Below are 19,639 nucleotides of genomic sequence, written 5' to 3' on the forward strand. Positions count from 1 at the left end.
TTCTAGGCTGGACATAAGGAAGAATTTCTTTACTGTCCGAGCTCCCAAGGTCTGGAACAGCCTGCCACTGGAGGTGGTTCAAGCACCTATATTGAACACCTTCAAGAGCAAATTGGATGCTTATCTTGCTGGGATCCTATGACCCCAGCTGACTTCCTGCCCTTTGGGCAAGGGGCTGGACTCGATCTTCTGAGGTCCCTTCCAGCCCTAATGTCTATGAAACTTATCCCCGAGGTTTCAACAGGTATAAAAATCCAGGATATGACTATTTAAGCAGTAAGAAACACTGTTTGTGAGAATGGGAAAGCTACTTTAAGTGTAAATTCAACTAAGGGGAAAGTTCATGTCTATACAGGATCTCTGAACAGGTTCTCTCATACTAGATACGCTCCCCACCCCTTCAGCCCAGCTCTTCTTCTAATCCACCAGTCACAATCTTTCACTTTTCATCTACAAGAAAACTTCCTTCTTGGAAGGGGAACAATCTGGAAACCAAGAAGGATTTTGTCTTGAACAGACATGAGTTTTTTTTACATGAGATAACTCCATGGCCTTTAATACGGATTTAAAGTAATATACTTACTCCATTGGTAGACAAGGCAACAAAATGCTTGGCCACTGCAGAAGGCTTTAATAAAATAAAAATTAAAGCAATTAGACACATACAATGTGCCAATATTTTGCATTACAGGTAATTAAGCTGGCATAGCTCCAATAGAAATATTAATAATCTCTTTTAGATTTGCTGTCATTTGTACTTGAACACATTACTACCATTGCCACGTGTGCTATATTTGCATTCTTAAATGAACCTGAGTTCAACCTGTGACCATATGGCTATTTTAAGAGATTTGGTAGCACACTGGAACCAATTCAAAGTAATGTGCAAATATAAAAAGGTAGTCTCTCTATACAGCAGGTACTAAATATCTTGGAGCAACCATACTCCACATTCAAAAACAGTGCTGCCTATCACTGTATATAGCTAGTCCTGGTGACCAGATTTTGGAGCAGCCAGGATTTCTTTCAGAAGTAGTAGAGAGAGACTAGAATCAAAAGGTCAGGAGAGGCAAGAAGATCCTTTCCTTGTTACTTTAGTGGCACTACTCCAAGTTACAGGTCTGAACTCCAACCTCTCACTTGGCCATTTAAGCCTTTTGGAACTTGTAGAGACAGGGAAGTGCCATTGTATGGATAGTAAAGTGAGGAACAGCCTCAAAGTCTGAGATTGATAGCAAGTACAGCCATGCTCATGGGAACAGGTCAGAAACAGGTTTGCATTTAAAAGAGTAAGTCATAGGCAGGTAGGAAAAGAGCGAGATAGAAGACTCCTAAATCATAGGTCGGGCATCTGCTGGAGTCATGCTAGTGTACACATCAGCTACAACTTCTTTTATAGCTTTGAAAGCTTTGCCAAGTACTGGAAGGCCAATCCCTGGAGGCAGCATCGCCTCAAGTTGCCTCTGCACAGAAGCCTGACAGTTGTGCCATCTTATCGGGTAGTTGAGAGGCACAAACATCTACTCATGATTTTAAAAGCCAAATAGTTTTCTACAGGGGATTTTAGGTGCAACTCAAAATGACCATCTAAAGTTAAAAACTAAAATGGTTTTATCACTAACTTAAAGGAGACAGACAACCTGCAACTTTAATGATGATGCACCAGCATTTAATGTGCTTGGGACATGTTGAACTCTAGAGCTGGTGTTTGAGCACCTATTGGCTCTGCTCCAAGGCTTCCTCAGAATGACTAAGGGCAGTTTCTACTTAGCAGATACTATATTCTGTTGTATAACTTAAGCATATTACACTTACATCATTAGCAGCATGGAGGAACCACTCTTTGGCTGTTTCTGCATTGGTAATAGTTTCCTGGGTGGTGAAAGTCTGCGCAGCAGAAAAAGAAAAAAAGAGATGTCAATAGTCACGAGTAGGAAGTACAAACTGTATTTGAGAAATGCAAGACTAGTTCAGTCTGTGAAACTATGTCCAATCAAGTTATTCCAGCTTCAAGCAGAGTAATCTACATTTTCATACGAGATAGAGACAACAGCAAACAGCTTTCAAGGAAGAGCACACAATCAGGCCTGCAGAAACTTGTATTTCTAGGTACATGTTTAGCTTCCTGGTTTCATACTACAATAGGTTTGGACACCTAATGGGTATTTATGATGTTTGTTTGCAGAGACATCAGTTTCAATTTGTATAACTGAAGCTACTGGGGACTAGACTAGCTACTCCAAGACTTTCAGTTAGACATCAGCACTAAAGAAAAAAGTTTAAAAGTGTCCAACCAGGACAACTATCCAGTTAGGTTGTTGCCCCTCTTCCTATTGGTTCTAATTTCCATTTTTCATATTCAGGACACTTTGTTCTCCTTATTTCTGCTTTGACTCTTCCTATAACTTCATTCTGCTTATTAGAGAGACCATTTTCCTGCTTTATGAAGTGTGCAGAGAAGGTCAGTCATGCAGTCCTGCAAAGATCATCCACAGCCATTCTGATTTACTCAACCATCAAAATTTAGTTTTGAGGGTGAACATAATGTTCATTCTACTCCCATCCATCTCCAGAATTATTTCATTATGAAACTTAAGTTTGTTAGGAGGGGAAAAAATGCCATTCATTCACTTCCAAATATATCCAATTATCTAAAGTCTGACAAATAGAAATCAAAGTGTTACTCTTTTAACGTGGCAATATTTTAAGGCTCTGAACCGTGATGCTTGAACTCAATTATACACAAAACAATGTAACTGGTCATTTTGAAGTTTTCGTCTTACTCCATGCACAGTTGCTGTTCTATATTACTGCCAGTATGAGATAATAAGCAAATCAAGGTCAGCTTTACACATGTGGGAATTTGTGCCTTTGTAAAATACAACAGAACCCCTTTGGTCTCAAAGTGAAGGGAGGCCAATCATAGAACTACAGCATTTCTGTCTTTGTTATTTCTTCAGACAAGACAGCAGGCAGAACAGTCTACTTTGTATTTCCCAAAGAGGAAGACAAAAAAACACTCAGTAACTATATTAATAAATGAAGGTAGAGCTAACTCCAGTAAGTCTGAGAAAAGCAGAATGCTCTTCCCCTGTTGCAATTAAAAAGACTTACTGTAGCTTAGTTAATAGCTTAGTATTTTAAAACTCTTTGAAGAGAGGATTGTCATTTTGTTATGTGCTTACATAGTACACAGAAAAGGTCTCAGACAGCACCACAGTACAAACAACAAATTTAGGACATATGTTACCAAATCCTAATTTCAAGATAGCTTGGGTGTACTATATAGTGCATTAAAGTTATTGTGTTAAAAAACCTACGGCTCAAGAAGCTGAGTCTAAAATAAAAGTTACAATGTAAACGTGGAAAGTGCCCAAAATAAAAGTACGGGGATAAGTTAAACCTCATTTTGAATTTTAAGGACTCCACAGAATATTAGGTGCACAAACACACACAAGATTCAGAAGAAAACCCCAGAGAGTTCAACCGAGTTCAGTTATGGTCTTTCTGAATTTACTGCAACAGTAGAATTGATCTAGTTTTTCTCCTAGTCAAAAAACAAGTGAAAACTAAGAGTTGGCATTTTCTTAGAGGTGCCCCAACTCTAATGATGTTGAGGACTCCGTGCCAGAAGGATCATAAGTTATGTTTTCAGAATCTTTTTTGGATACAGCTCACCTTTTTTGGACAAAAACTGAGCATAATTTAAACAATGGGAAATTCTTTTTTGCATGCTCTGCGATTCATGGGCATTTATTTTGGCCAAACCTTTCACAAGTCAAGAAAAATTAGAGACAAGCATGTGTATTTGCTATACCTTAGATGCAATGATGAAGAGTGTAGTCTCAGGATTAAGCTCAGCCAGGGTTTTGGCCATATGAGTACCATCAATGTTAGACACAAACCAAACACGGGGACCTCCCTTGGAATATGGTTTCAGTGCTTCAGTTACCATCAGGGGGCCCTGAAAAATAGCAAAATAGTTAGCATCTTACACACACACACGGATATGTGGAAATCAATACCACAGAGCTTACCAAGTCTGAGCCACCAATGCCAACATTGACCACATCAGTCATGGACTTTCCAGTGTAGCCTTTCCAGTCTCCACTACGAACTTTCTACAATAAATATATAAAAATATATATATATTTATTTCACAATTATGATTAAATTATAAGAAATTTACCAGTATATTTATTTTTATCAACTCCTGCCAAGAGGCTCTAAGTAGGCTCTCCTATTAATCAAAAGAAAACAGAATAAACAAATGCACAGCTAAGAAAATAAAGTCTGTAAAGAAACATAAGAAACAGGGCTTGATAATTTGGAAAGGAACTGCCCTATAAAAGGGCCAAATTAAAAAATAAAAATAAAAATCAGATTTTACCTAGGCACGTTTCTACTCGAAACTAGTGAGAACTGTACCTGATGTTCACAAGGTAGAACGTGCCCCTTACTGTAAGGCAGTACTGAATATTAAAAGCTTCATGCTGTTCAGTATGCAAGGGACTCCCCCACACCACTCCAGCCAAAGCTCTGCATACTAATACCAATACCAAAATTTAAAATTAGAGAGATCTCTAAAGAAATTCCCCAATTCTAATGTCGCAACTTTCCTGCAGTGTGCTTAAGTCACTTCAGATTATTCCAATAGCACTTTCTCTTCAGCTATGCCTTTTTAAGTTAAAATGACTCCACTAAAGAAAAACTTTAGACACATGGTTATGGTAGTAGTTATGGCAACCTCAGTTACAGACCACGCTTTTAAATCTTACCTGCTGAGTTTTACCCTCAGCTAAAATCAAGTGACCCCAGGTTTTATGTCCACACTGGGATAGGACAGAACAAGTTAGTTAAATACAATTATTTTGGTAACACACATGGGCACGTTTCATGAAGACAAAGTTTCCAGGTGCTAGCTCTGAAGACCAAAGTCCAACCTACCTAACAGGTCTAGCAAAGACAGTAGCAGTGGCAGCTTCCCCACATTGCACCATCCATACTTCTTATCCTAACCATGAGGAAGAACTTCTAGGGTATAAAGAGGCTGTACGATTTCTATGGCTTATTCAGTGCTTAGACTAAGACTGCCAACATGGGTACCAATTAGTGTCAATTATTTTGGTTTTGGCATTTATCCACTGGGAACTGGATCTAGTCCAAACTCACTTTGCATAGACTAACCACATGCTTGTCAGGCAGTGGCTACTACCACATGGGCAGGATTCACACTCTCAAACTACCAAGCGCAGACAAGAGCTCATTAGCATCCAAGTTTGGCACCCAGGCAAATAAAACTCACCGAGTCACAAGCCAGTTCCCAGTTTGGTATCCATATTTTTTCCTGTATCACTTGTCCCTAGAGTGCTAATTCTTTGTGCCTATGGCAGATACCAGGACTAATCCAACAGACTTTTACACTTTAAAGCTAATGCTATACCAAACCAAAGCAGTTATTTATGACTGGAGTAAATGTTTGAACTAACCAGAGTGAATAGTCATATAGTTAAAATTGCAAGTACAGTTGAAGGTTACAGATGTCTTAACAGAAGACCACAAGAAATGACTGTATAACTAGAAGAGACTATAAAAAGTAATCTATAGTAAAAGGACTCCTCTTGGATAAAACATTCTGGAATTGTCAGTGCAACTGGCAGAAGTGGTAAGTGAGCTGGGAACCTCCAGACTGATGCACAGATTAGAATAATGACTTTAAGGGGAAGTTTCTTGTAGATAACTGTTCTCCAGCAAATCTGATATGAGCAAGTTGTTAAAAAAAGTTAGAGAGAGAAAAAAAACAGTAATTGTGTGCCTTAATGCCATCTGTGCCATAAAAATATGCCCCCCAATACACCATAATTACCTGAATCCAAGATTACTTTAAGTTTAAGATGAATACCCAGTACTTATATTCTATCTTATCAATTTGTTATAATTTTCCATATATAGAATCTCAGTACTGGAGGGTCATCTCAAATTAAATCCTACCCCCCCCCCCAACAGAAGTGGCGGGGAAAAGAATGGTAGGGGACAGGAGGGTGAGAAGCCAGACTCCTGCCTGCCCCCTGCTCTTTGCTCCCCACCATGCCTGTCCCCTGCCACTTGGCCCCTGTACCCATTACCACATGCCCTCCCCACCCCTTGCATCTCCATGCCTGTGCCTGTCCTCATGCTGCCTCTCCTGCCCTCGTGTGGGGGGAGAAGGGGGAGGAGTGGCTTGGGGACGGCAGGAGACAGGCAGAATGGTCTCCCCTGCGCTTCCCCCACTGCAAGCCCTCTCCTCTACTAAATGAGAAATCAGGGAAGTGTTTCCTTGAGAATTAGGTGAGTCAGTCATTCAAAGAACAATTCAAGTGAGATCTGGATCCATTAGTACAAGCTACTATTGCCCCTCATTCTTTCTAAAGTTAGGCAGTGCAGTGCTCCATATTAGAGGCAACAGAGCAGAGTTATACAAGTAGAAGTGTTGAAACAAATTAACTCTGGTGCTTGATACCTGGCAAAAGTGTTTCATCTTGTCCAACACCTTGTTCACTTCTGGAGTGACATCCTTGCCATCAACTAATATTGGAACATTGGAACGATTCCTCAGGGCAATATGAAGCACAGCCCGGTTCTGAAATAAGAAAGCATTGTCGATATATAAAAATGTTAACAGAAGCAATTCTGCAGTGCAGATGTATAAACCACCACATCTAAAAGGCAGCAGTGTAGGCAGGCGTTAGTGCCCTGAACACTACCTAAGGATCTCTTAGGTTCTTAAAGTGAAAGACTTCTATTAACAGTAGACTGCATCTCTCCATATTCCCAACATAGCTAGTATTATGGCATCCAACCACCTGACTCGATTTGTAAGAATCAGTGAAACATGGTCTAAAAAAGCATTCTATGGAGGTGTGCAACCTGTCCAGTAGGCCAATAATGGATTGTAGTGAAATATAATGAAATAAAATGTGTAACTGAAGTCCAAGATCTTGTGAAATGTAAGATGCATTACAACCGCTTTTCAACATTCGAGGAGGTATAGCAACTTTGAGCTCAGTAGGTGAAAGTTATGCAACAAAAGAACAATTAGGGCTGATTCTATAATCAACTCAAGATATTATACTTAAGGGAGTGAACGTTCTTCAGCAGTTTATCAATAACTACTTTGGAATAGGTAGATAAGCACATATTAATAGAAGCCATGTCATAGGAAAGGATGTGATAAGTGTACTATTCTATACTACTATTCTCAATAAAATTGCTCTGCGAATGCTCACATAGTTAATACCCGGATGCAGTGTTAACATATTAAGCCAGCATTTCTCAACCCAGAAGTGGGTCGCAAGACCATATGAAAGGGTTGCAAACAAACTTTAAAAATAGATGAACAAACTTTAAAGATAGAGTCTCCTTTAAAAAAGAAAAACATGAAAAACTGTGACTTGGAACTTTGCCAACCTGCAAGTGAAAGTCTGCAAGGGACTGCTTGGGGCTTTCCCTGCCCCACGCACTGAGGGGCTGGAGCCTGGGCACGGGGAACAGAGGATCAGGAGTGAGGGGTCCTGAGCTAGGACTGGCCACTGATTTTTACAAGTGGGTCCTGGTACAAAAAAAATTGAGAACCACTGTATTAAGGTATGGCATGGTAGATTTGATTTAAATCATATCAATTTAAATCATGATTTAGATCACTGGTCACGAAGCCTTGATTTAATCATTCCTTTCTACAAAAAAAAAAAAAAAAAAAAATGCGGTCTTGTTGTTTGATAGCCTTTATTCTTCTTGAAATGCTGCACTTCTAGAAAATGCTAAGGGCTTTGTGTGTACACAAACTTGCAGTACAATAGTAAGGGTGATGGGTAGGTAATCAGGTCTTATCTCTCATCTCCATATGCTGCCTTTAACAAGGATGTTCTCTCTGGAGACAACAAATTCTCCCTATGCCTAAAGAAGGGTGTTTGTGCCCAAAAGCTTGCAAAGAGCATTTTTTCCAGCTATTAGTTAGTCTAATAAAATATATCACATCTACCCAAAGAACCTTGTCTGCCTATGATCTCTAGAGACACCAATCCACAGTTTGAGATCTGAAACTAAGCATCACAGAGATGCTTAATGGGTTCATTTAGACTGAGTCTCATTGAGTAGAGTGGTTTTCTTTAATCTTCAGTAATCTATAGAGAAGCCTCTAAGAACCTCATAGGATGGGGCCCCTAATATAGTCCACGGCCTGTTGTGACCCATTTCTAAAACTTCTAAAAAGGTTACATGAAAGTATCGTCTCATAGTATATAATTAGAAGTTATAATCCCTACTCCATGATGGTATCTTTGAGCTTAAACATATCTTAAATTCAAACCATCTTTATAGCTTTATTTTTTAAAGCATCTTAACAAAAAAAAAAAAAAATCAAATTAAAATTTAAAAATCTGTTTTAATTGCTGATTTTTGTCCACCCTGAACTACAGACAAGTTCTGTTCTCAGAGGCACACCAACTCCCTAACTTCCAACTAATATATGAAAGTCAGGTGCTAAAACATGGCCCTTGCCACGTACAGTGGGAGTCCATGGATTGTTAGAGGCTACTGCTGCTCTAATCTAGGGTTGAAAAGCTACAGCTAGCAGTAATTAACAAACAGAACAAGTCTGGTATGCCTCGCTACTCCCTACTACAATGAACAGCATTGTAGGATAAAGACAAGGAAGATATGAACCGCCAAATGTTATGAGTTAGCCACCAAGTGTGCAATACAAACCAACTGTGCTGCAGCTTGTGGCTCAGGAGACCAGAACTTCCTGAACTAAATTATGAAGACATTCTCTGTTTCTAAATTGGGGGTGAAGGAAAGGATTATTCCCTAGTTGGGCATACCACCAGAATGGCATGCCACACAGATAGACAGAGGTACACATAGAAGGATCAAGCAGACACTACCCACCATCTAGTTTATCAGCACGTTTGCTCCCTTGGGTAGAAGATTTCAAAACTACCAACTACCTTCTAGGGGGGTGGAAAAAACCCAAACCAGTATGAGCTGAGAGCCTATCAATGTTTGACAATATCTGTGTTAGTTCATGACGCTATTTCCATTTTATAATAAATTCTTCATTTGATAAGATATTCTGTATGGCCTGATAGCATGCAAATTTAATATATAGGTTTAGTTCTAAAGAAGCCTTCTGCCATAGTTCTGCTCAATATATACAAGAGCCCCAGGCAGAAAGCAACTTTTTTAATGCTATTTCTTTCGCATTAGCAGCACTGAAATAGGGAGTGAACTGTGGGACTGAGCATGTCGCAGCTTAAACTACTTTTAAACATCTCAGTGTCATTTTCTGATTAAACAATTACCTTGACAGATATGTTTGTTCCCAGACAGGGAAGTGAGGGCAACCCCAAGGGAGTGTTCTGCAACAGACCACACTCTTCATGCTTATATTGGAAAAGATGGAATCTGAAACCCAACCCTGACTCAGCTCTCCAGGCAGCTGATAAAGCAGGAGCTCCGCAGGACTGTGGGACAGAGTACTGTCCTGCCAAGTCAACTCACTCCTGAGAAATAGGATATTCACACCTGGGTGACAGTGGGGAGGGCTGAAGAGTTACTCTGCAAGAAACCTGTAGTTCCAAAGGAGGAGACAGCAATTCCTGCCTGAACTAGGACCAGGGATCTTTTCCCCGAATTGCTTCCTGTTTCTCAGGCTTCAACAGGCTTCACTGCTCTGTCCCACAGAAGCTTGCTTTTGCTTCATCAACTGTCTGGAGAGCTGAGTCTGGGATGGGAGTTCAGAATTGGAAGATTTCAATTGCCTTAAGGTATACTTTTCAATGTTTTGAAAATCAATGTCTGTACGGAGGCAATTACACAGCTATAGCTGAGCGGCAGGCACATTTTTTGGTGACAATAGCTAGACATAAATTTAAAAATCAGAAGTTTCACTTTTGAGGCTTTAATTGCTTGCTCTCAAAAGGCAGAGGACAGTTTTGTCTCCAGTTAAGGATTTATTTTACTTTTACCCTGTTCTCTTCCCTGACCTCCTATACACTGGCTAAGGCTGAGTCAGTTGCGTCTATAAAGTGAAAACAAGTAATACAAAAGGAAAAGGAATTGCCTTTCTAACCCTGCATAGTGGACAACCTCTGCAAATACTCCAGCAACTGCTGAGCTACTCAGAGCAAACAGTGCTAGTGCAAAAGCTCAGTTTGTGTGAACAAAAAAGCTAAGGGAAACAATTAGTTCTAGCAGAAAAGTTCAAAAGCATGAAAGGACTACTATTTCATAGTCCTTCCATGCTTTTGAACTCTTTCTGCTAGAATTAATTGTTTCCCTTTCCTTTTGCTAAAAAAAAGAAAGAAAGAAAGAAGAAAAGCCAACAAAATAAGCAGCTACATGCATTTTTTTACACCACCTAGCCTAAATCTTACACAAAGCTGTGTTAGTCTGAAGTCACGCAGAAGGTGGGGCAAGGTGGCATTTTAGAGACTAACTAGTTCAGAAAGGCATAAGTTTTCATAGACAACATCATACTTTGGATGGTATGATGAAACAGGCTATTGCCTACAAAGTTTATGCCTCTCAACCAGTTAGTCTCCAAGGTGCCAGCCTGTCCTGCCTTCTGCAGTCTTCAAGACCCACACCAAATTTGGACAGCATGCATTCTAAAAAGGTAATGCTGGTGTTTAGACTAGAAAAAGGGGAAGATGCTCATGTTCTTATCTAAGTAGTACTGATTTCTGCGTTTACAACCAACCTCCACTGATAAATACTGCCCGCTGATGAGAGCTACAGGTGTCAGCTCCTATAGAATATCTTGCATGCAGTCTGCTAGGCCTGTGGTTTGCTTCTGCTTAAGACTAGTCCTGCAATCATTCCCATATTAAATTTGCAAATGGGCAATTCAGTCTCCTTCCCACCACAAGAACAAAAAAGGAAAACACTTGTTTCCCCACACTGCATCAGTTCTTGAAGGGACTGTGGGAGCAACTCCTAGTCCAGTTCCCCATGCTTGTGCCAGGTTGGGACCCAGTATGTTGCAAAGGTGTCCCTTCAACGCCTATTAATCATCATAGCTTGTTCGTGCCTCCTCCCTAAAGTATGTATGTACAGTAAGCACTGAAACGAATAGTAGCCTCATGTTCATTAGTTCAGGGCACCACAACTATATTTTAGACCCCTCCCCCACCCAGCACAAATATGCATAACTGTGAGGACAGAGTCATGACAGAAATAGCCTTACCTCAGTGAAGTTGATCTTCTCCCCAGTGAACATTCGTTCCCTAGCATTTTCAACGCCCCGGGACTTGGCCTGAGAAGTATAAAAATAGACTGTTCACTTAAGGATAGTAAGAAGCCATAATGTCCCAAAGGAACATCCTCTGTGCTGCAGTTGGACCCCTTAGCTGCATAAAATACTGAATGGGCTACATCAAAAATGCGACTGGCTGACATGATCCATGATTTTGCAGCTTTAGAGTCACTCTCCCATTTGACTGCAGCTGCTTCTTTAGAACAAGGGTTCCCAAAGCATTGCCCATGCATCAAATGCAGCCCATTAGTATTTTTTAAACAGTTACCAGAGGTTCCCAAAGTGTGGCTAGTGTGCCAAATGCATTGTGAGCCTCCGATACAGGCCAGCACCCAAAACTGTCCCTTTGAAATGGCCCACCAGGGACAAGACATGATCCTGTTTCAAGTGTTTCTTCATGGGGGGGGGGGATGTTAGCAATAGTGAATACACAGAGGCTCACAACTTATTTTTCATTAATTTTTTGTCAGCACCACCAATGCACTAGGCTACCCCCCATTTTTAAGACAGTAGGGTGGGAAAACAAAACATTACTGTTGGCCTAAATTTCTCCAAATATGCAAGGTTCCCCTCATCTGTGACATGGGTAGCCAGCAAGGACAGCAAACCTGGGTGCTACATGGAAGTTATTCAGGCAAACCTTTTCTTTTTTTTAAAGAATATATCCCACCAGAAGTGACAGTCTCAGACTTTCAGATTCTTTAAGCAACAAAGCATAAAGCATTGCATAAAGTGGCCCAGAGGCTGCACATGGCCCATGAGTAGTTAATGTGCAGCCCATGGGCTCCCACCTGGCCACCATTTCCTCATCACACCTACTGCTGTCACAGCAATCAGGATCTCTGGGGCAAGAAACAGAGCCAGAGAGGACCTGGGAAGCTTGCTGCCTCCATGAACACACCAGCAGGGGACAAGGGGAGTTGTACGGTGGTGGCAGAGGCAGGGTTGGATGGGGTGCGGGCTCATACTGCTTGTAGGGCTTGCCTTTGCACTAGCAGTGGCAGTGTGGGGAGGAGAGGAGAGGAGAGGAGAGGGGATGGACTTTTGCTGCCTGTGCAGCAACAGCAGGCCAGGGTAAAGAACAGGGCTGGGGACTTGTGTGGTAGGGGCAAGGGGGCTGCATGGGACAGGGAACTGGAAGACTGAAGGATTTACAGCCCCTGGAGCATGCAGCCTGTAGCCCAGGACTGGACTGGTGTGATGTGCTGCCTCCAGTCGCTTTGAAGTTGGACAGCCCTGACTTAAGTGAGACGAGAAATAGCATTAAGGGTACATCACCTGTAATAATTGAATTTGGCTCTTGTTTTTGAGAATATAAAGGTTTGAATCCATAAAGAAAAAAGAGAACGCACTTATATTGCTCTTTAAAAGTACCTGATGGTTCTATTTATGGATAGTTAAATCACAACGGCCCAGCTAAGAATGGCTAATGCAAGCACATGGGAACAGAATAGCTAGCTGCATAGAAGCAACTTTAACTTTAAATTTGTTCCTGCCAAATTTAACAAAAACCCACTCTGCTGGATGCTCTACCTAGAGAAACAGAACAGACAGCAGCCATCTTTTACAGCGTCTTGCCTCCCTCAGCTCTGTGAGCAATCCCACCTCATTATGGCACATCTTTGCTGCACATCAAATCTTTGCAACAATGGAAAAGAACCAGGTCCTCCGAGCGAGAACAGTCTCTCCCACGGAGGATTACCTTCTACATTTGTATGGGGTTTATTTTGTTCTTATTAATACTGTGGGTGCTTAAGAAGTTACCAGGTCAATCAGCATCTTCATGACTTCTTCTGTAACGAGGTTCTTCGAATAATCCACCAAGATATCCCCATGATCAGTATTCAGAGTCAAGCTGCCAAAAGAAGTGTGGTTTGTTTAATTGTACCCTCCCTAAAGAGAAATTACCAGCAGGAAGATTACCCAAATAATTTGGGCCATAGTTCTGTAACAGCTATAAGAGTGACTTAAGGGACAGTTTTGCCCACAGGTTTCTCAAGAGGATTTACTAGGCTTTCTACTGGGTAGTTTTAATTTAAGACTATAATTTTCAATAGGGTGAATTATAGCCTCCATTTTCTACTTGTAACTGTTTCACATTAGGCAGAAATCTATCCAACATTAATGGAAATAAAAAAGTCATATTCAAAGTGAGGCTACTTTTTAACAATTACAACAATATAAAAAAAAGCATATCAAATACCCACATTCATTCTCACTCAAAAAAGGTGACCAATAGCCTACAGCTCCAAGCACAAAAGCAATCAGGATGCACACACCACTCAGTATTAATCCCACTTGCAAACTGTATAATTTAATCCTCACCGTCCAGTGGAGCTATCCAAATTAACTAATCTTTGTTTGGAGGCTATAGTCTGAAGTCTCACAAAATGCACATTTATAGCATTAGATCTGCCTAAAATACAATATGCAAAATGTGTTTGTTCACATGCAGAGTGACCAAAATAACAGCAAATAACATATTAGTTCTGCGATTTTAGCAGGGCAATAGTTAAAGTGGAGTCAGATTACCTAGGAGAAAGAAAGAAGGGATAAGGAGTATGGAAAGGAAGAGGGTAAGGAAGACAGGGCCGGGCTTGCTGAATGGCTACATCCACACTACAGATGAACTGTGCGCTGATTTAAGATCCATCTGTACTATACAACATGGCCCTAGAGCTCTTTTGAAGGGTACCTGAGGAGTGAGGAGATAAATGCAGGCTCAAGATCCTCCCTGCCTGGCCACTTCCTCTACACCACTGCTTGGTTCGTCTGCAAGGAGCCAGGCACCATAATAGTTTTTGAAATGGGGTGCTGATCAGTTCACAAGAGTTATGGAGTGCCTAGAGTCTAAAATGGTTGAGAACTACTGCCTTGAGAGTATTTGGTCTGCTGCTTCTTGCTCTTTGCAGTTACGCTATTACTGGTACCCAACCCAGTTAGCTTCAAACTAGCTCAGATGACTGCAGGAGCTGCTTGCACACATTGACTGAAGTATAGAAACAGTCTTACTTAAAGCTGTACAAAAGCAATGCACAGACAACCCCTTTTAAAAGCTTTAAGCAGATGGCAGGGGTCAGACTTGATCTGCTCAGGTACCTTCTGACCCTACCAGCTATGACACAGATATTTAATGTAGCAAACAAGCTTCATGCAATGGAAGTTTGATCCCATTGTACTGATGAACTATCCGCCCTCCCTATTTTTTTTTCAGAATGTTAAAAAAAACCAAACAAACAAAAAAACCCCACAAAAATAAAAAGATCACAGATTGCAACGCAGCAGAAAGTAATCAGTCACAGAGATCTTGTTCTACTCCTTGTATGGTTCATAGATTTATAGATGTTAGGGTCAGAAGGGACCTCAGTAGGTCATTGAGTCCGACCCCCTGCCCTGGGCAGAAAAGAGTGCCGGGGTCCTCTTGAAGACTCCCAGGGTGGGGGAGAGCTCCACCTCTCTTGGAAGCCCAGTTCAGATTCTGGCACCCCTTACTGTGAAGGGCAACACTTACTGTGTGATGTATTCCTTTAACTTTATTTCCATTGCACAAACTTGGACTCCATGTTTCCACAGGCATATTTTATTTATTCAAATGAAGGACAAACCAATCTCAATATACAGGAAACTAAGTAGTTTGAGATTAATTTTTCATTACTAAAAATTAGTAGCAATTAATGTCAGAGAGTATTCTGTCACCTGAAGGCTGACATCGCAGGCCTACCTTCCACACAAGAGAGCTACATTGGCTACAGTAACACATCCAACTACCACTACCTCAGGTGACGTAGGAAGGGGTACAATGTAAATCTTACTGCAGACTCCAATGTCCTTTCCTTTAAAAGGAAACCCAGAAGACCCACAAATCAATTATGTTATACTATACTGTTCATCCTGCAATGCGGCATCTAATGGTTTATGGTACCCAGACGGAAACAAGGGCTTGTCACGTAAGGCACATCCACACTTAAGTGATGTAACCCTTTCCAGTGAAGCCATTTACATGGACCTAGGCAAAATATGCCTCTCCCTCTACCTCATTAAATATAAAAAGCTGTGTACAACCTTGGATTCATCATTGCTCAGGGATTCCCTGGTGACATGTAATGCTTTTCTTATATTTGCAGCTAGCCTGGAGGCACTTCTGGATTCTCTCGGACACAGGCCTTGCTGCTATCATTCACATCTTTGCAACTGCAAGTCCAGATTACTGCAATGCACTCAACTCTGGGTTAGAACAGAAAGCCCCTTCAGCTGGTGCAGATTTCAGTGGCCTATCCGGAGAAGGGCAAGCTGCTTCGAACACATAAAACCCACAGCACTCCATGCGCTACGTTACTGGCTTCTGGGGGGTAGGGTAGAAATCACTAGTCTAGAATTCGGGTATCTCCTGGGTTGTGTGTGATAGCCACTGATTTTGGTGCAAGATCCCCTACAGCAGGCAACAGGCTGTTTTTATTGAACACTCCCATGCTTCTAGAACTAGCTCTGTCACAGCATCAGAGTTAGTGTTTCAGTGTCAGGGTCTCATTAAGTGTCCCTTAAGGCTTGATCAGATCTCTGAAGCGGGCGAGAACTAGGATATGCAAGTTTTCATATGAAAGTCTTTTTTGGGCCTAACTTATGTAAGACACTATATTAAGGGTGAGGCACTCAGTTGGGTAACTTAAGTTTGAGGCATTTACTAAATAATACCCAAGATAATTATATTCTGGGTGGAATTTTTCTAAACATTACATTCTGGAGTTTCCCTATCTACCATGCACGTTAGCAGGCATGTTTACACAGTCACAATTTCATTCTGTGCTCCTCCATTTGGAATCAAAAGCCTCCATCTGTAATTCTGCAATCATGCAGCCAAATAATTCAGCTGAAATCCCAAACAGTACTAGCTCCAAAGGAGCAAGGTGGGACTGGAGTCCATCCGCTCCATGCGTGTGACACCCTGAAATGGATGCAATGTATCTACCCGAGTACAGTGCTGGTCATATGTCAATGAATAGGACCATGACAGAGTCTATGGCTCACACGGCAACATTGTTACTATCGTCCTGGTGTGCAAAAGTAGAAGAGGCTTGTGGTGCTTCACTGCCATGTTCCCTAGTTCAGTCCTCTGACGGTGCAGACCACTCCCTTACCAGCACAGAGCCATTTCTGTTAGAAAGGAAGAAATGACCAAAACTCGGCTCTGTGACCATGTTCAAATGGGGCAAAGCAGTATTTGCCAGTCACTTGACATTCACATGTACTGGTTTATCAGGAGATACTGGGACAAGAACCTAGATATGCCCCGGGAAGAGAAGGAATGAAAATAGCAAAAAGCAGAGTCATTGGTTATTCATCATTTCAAAGTTAGCAAAAATCACCTTCAAATCATACCATTGCCAGACCCTCATCAACCCCCTCTCCGTTGCACAGCCCACTCATGAGGGGCCTATGCAGACCTCTCAATCTCTTTGTTACTTCTGTCCCTGTCCCAACTAGAAGTTATTCTATTCAGTCCCTTAGGACTCTACCTTCAGTGGCTACCCAAATTTTTCTTTTTCCTGTTGCAAAGCAATCAGAATATTATCTATATCTATCCGACAGAGCGCAGGGCCTCCACAAGAGAAGGCTGAGAGGTGGTCTCGTGGCCGTCTACAAACTCACCAGGGGTTCAAGCAGGGAATACTCCGTTTACCAGGGCGCCCCTCAGGGTTACCCGAAACAATGGTCACCAACTGAAGGAGAGTAGATTTAGATTGGACATCAGGAAGAAATTCTTTATGGAAAGGGGTTGCCAAAATACAGAAAGGATCCCCAAGGGAGGTGATGCTTTCCCCTACTCTGGAGGTGCTCAAGAGGAGGTTAGACAAGCACCTGCCTGGGGTTACGTGTCCTCAGCACTTTCTCCTGCTTCCGACCCTAGAAAGCCCTATGAAAGCCCAAAAGCAGAAGCTGCTGAAGCAGAGCCACGGGGCGGCCCAGGCGGCAGGGGCGTTCGTGCCCTTCGCTCCTTCCTTCCGCCTCGGGCGCCGCGGCGCGGGGCCGGGCCGGGGCCGCCCGAGCACGGCGCTCGCCATGACGAAGCGCAGGGCCGTGCTTCCCCGCACGTAGCCGCCCGCAAGGAGGAGTCAAGGGCAAGCGGGCGGAGAAGGCCGGGGCCGGGCCCGGGCGCACGTGCATCCCCCACCTCCCCGCGGCGCCCGGGGCCGCCCGCGGGCCTGACCTGAGCTTGTGGAAGCGGTCCTTGTCGGCCTCGAACAGGTGGCGCAGGACGAGCTTGGAGGCGTTTGCCCTGTGCCACTCCAGCAGCTTCTTGAAGCTGGGGTCGCTGGAGAGGGCCATGGTGCGGGTGCGGGTGCAGGCGCGGAGGCAGAGCTGCGGTGCGAGGAGCGGCGGGCCGAGCTACGCGGGCGCCGGCGCTTTATAGCAGCGAGCGGGGCCGCCCCGCCCCGCCCCGCCCCGCGCCGCGCCGCGCGGAGCTCGTCCCCCGGGGCGGGCCAGGCGCAGGCCACGATGCTGCTCGCACGGGCGCTTGCACCCGCGTAGGATGTGCAGTCAGGAATAGTAAAACTCCTGTTCAAAACGCTCGGTCATTTTCGAGACAACTCATTGATATAGCACATGCAAAACCCAAGTCACTCAGGGAGTCTAAGCTGACTTTGGGGCTCGCCTTTCTGACAGCTGCTTGCTTGGAAATAAAGAAATGCTTCAACTTCCATGAGCGGTGCTCCCTTCCTCCCTGGGGATTTACAGTGAGCAATATAAAGTAAACACGACAACGGCTTATTTGCATATTTTTTCAGTGCACAACAGTTTTTCAGCAAATATGATAATTTCGAGCTTCCAATACAATCATTTCATATTTAAGACCTGACAATGCCGCAGCTCCACAGGTCACAGCCAAACCCTGCGGGGTCTGCTGCCAGGTTCACGCAGTACCAGACCTCGGGGGCCTGCGCCCTCCTCTCGTGCCCTGAGGACGGGAGCACGCACCTGCTGGTCAGACCTGTCTGACCCGTCTCCTGGTCTGACCGAGCCCCTCAGCACATGCCAGGACTGAGCTCTTGGGAGGCTCCACAGTTGCTCGCAGGGGCAGCCGTACCCTCGGCTCGGATACGTTCCAGCCCCGAGAAGATTTCTTCGGTCTCACTCGATGGGGCAGGGGATTCAGAACAACAAAGGGCATGTGTGAAAGGGCCCAAGCTTTGTGCTTCAAGTAGCTTTCCCCTTCCTGGTGAGGAGGGCAAGGCCTTCACAGAGAGATGAGGTAAAGAGAAACCCAGACTTGGTGACTCACATCCCCTGAAGGGACCATGTGCATCCAGATGTCTCAGCCATACCTAAAATTCACAGAAAGGATTGAAATACCTGAGAAAGTGCTGGGTCAGGAAGGACAGGCAGACACTGACTGACCATTGCTTAGCACTTGCAATAGCTGGCTGGAAAAGAGATGATAAAATATTTCAAGGAGTAACAAACAAGCTTAGCTTATTGCAGATAAACATTCCTGTCTTGTAGTGCTCCTCTTTTTCCTCATCCATGGCCTTCAGCATCCCACAATTATAGATGTACTTATCCTTACAACACTCCTGTGAGAGAGAGAGGTGTGATGGCTCCACAGAGGCATCTTGTGGAGGTATTACACAAAAGCAGGGGGGTTCTACAAGGCACAGTGTACAAAAGCAGGGATGGCACAACCATCCTGGCATTTTTAAGTAAGAGTGAGACTTGATCCCCCTGGAAAGGGACAACTTATGTGCCTACCTTCAAAACAAAGTGCAGGGTTGAAAATCCCAGGCTGCTAGAGCTGCCTTCTGCAGTGCTGAGTAAGGTATTTAAATCCCTAGGATGAGGTTTAAGATGCCCCCGCGCTCTCTCAAGGCTGTGGTTGGGTCCCTTGGGGCACCTATGCAGAAGCATGCTGAGTCTGAAGAGTCCAGATGGGCAGGAGCATAAGAGGGACTCAGGGCCGGTTTGGCACCCTAGGCAACCGTATACCTCAGTGCCCCCACTACTTCCAATATAGAGAAAGATAAAGAAGTCTAGCATGAACTTTTACATGTACTTATTTGATATTTGAAATGAACAATAAAATAATAAAAACAAACAAACAGAAGGATTGTTTCACACTTTTCATCATATAAATTGAATGAGATTTACAAAATCAAACTAAAACATTCCTACCTTGAAGCCCATTTCCTGAATTACACGCACAATACATATCTGTTCCCAGAATCAGCGAATTTTGGTCATCTTACTCTTGACGAAATCTTAAATGCAGCTGACAAAATTTAGGGTGCTTTAGATTTAAAAGAGGGTGATTGGAAGGGAGAAAGAAGGTGTATGAAATCAGTGTCATGAGCG

General features: G+C 43.1%; 1 protein-coding gene across 1 annotated transcript in view; it reads right to left on the bottom strand.

Annotated features, from left to right (window-relative positions):
* Positions 1 to 17,695, bottom strand: part of GPI (glucose-6-phosphate isomerase) — a 28,022-nt gene extending 10,327 nt beyond the window's left edge. The window contains exons 1-8 of the mRNA XM_090063033.1: positions 17,499 to 17,695; positions 13,058 to 13,148; positions 11,225 to 11,293; positions 6,500 to 6,619; positions 4,038 to 4,121; positions 3,818 to 3,964; positions 1,816 to 1,887; positions 584 to 628 (exon numbers count right to left, since the gene is read on the bottom strand). Of these exons, the coding sequence (XP_089919159.1) occupies positions 584 to 628; positions 1,816 to 1,887; positions 3,818 to 3,964; positions 4,038 to 4,121; positions 6,500 to 6,619; positions 11,225 to 11,293; positions 13,058 to 13,148; positions 17,499 to 17,617 (747 nt within the window). The 5' untranslated portion in view covers positions 17,618 to 17,695. The remainder of the gene's footprint in view (positions 1 to 583; positions 629 to 1,815; positions 1,888 to 3,817; positions 3,965 to 4,037; positions 4,122 to 6,499; positions 6,620 to 11,224; positions 11,294 to 13,057; positions 13,149 to 17,498) is intronic.
* Positions 17,696 to 19,639: the final 1,944 nt, after the last annotated feature.

Source organism: Crocodylus siamensis, chromosome 9 (genome assembly GCF_052110815.1).
Source record: "Crocodylus siamensis isolate JL-2025a chromosome 9, ASM5211081v1, whole genome shotgun sequence".
Classification (NCBI taxonomy): Eukaryota; Metazoa; Chordata; order Crocodylia; family Crocodylidae; genus Crocodylus; species Crocodylus siamensis.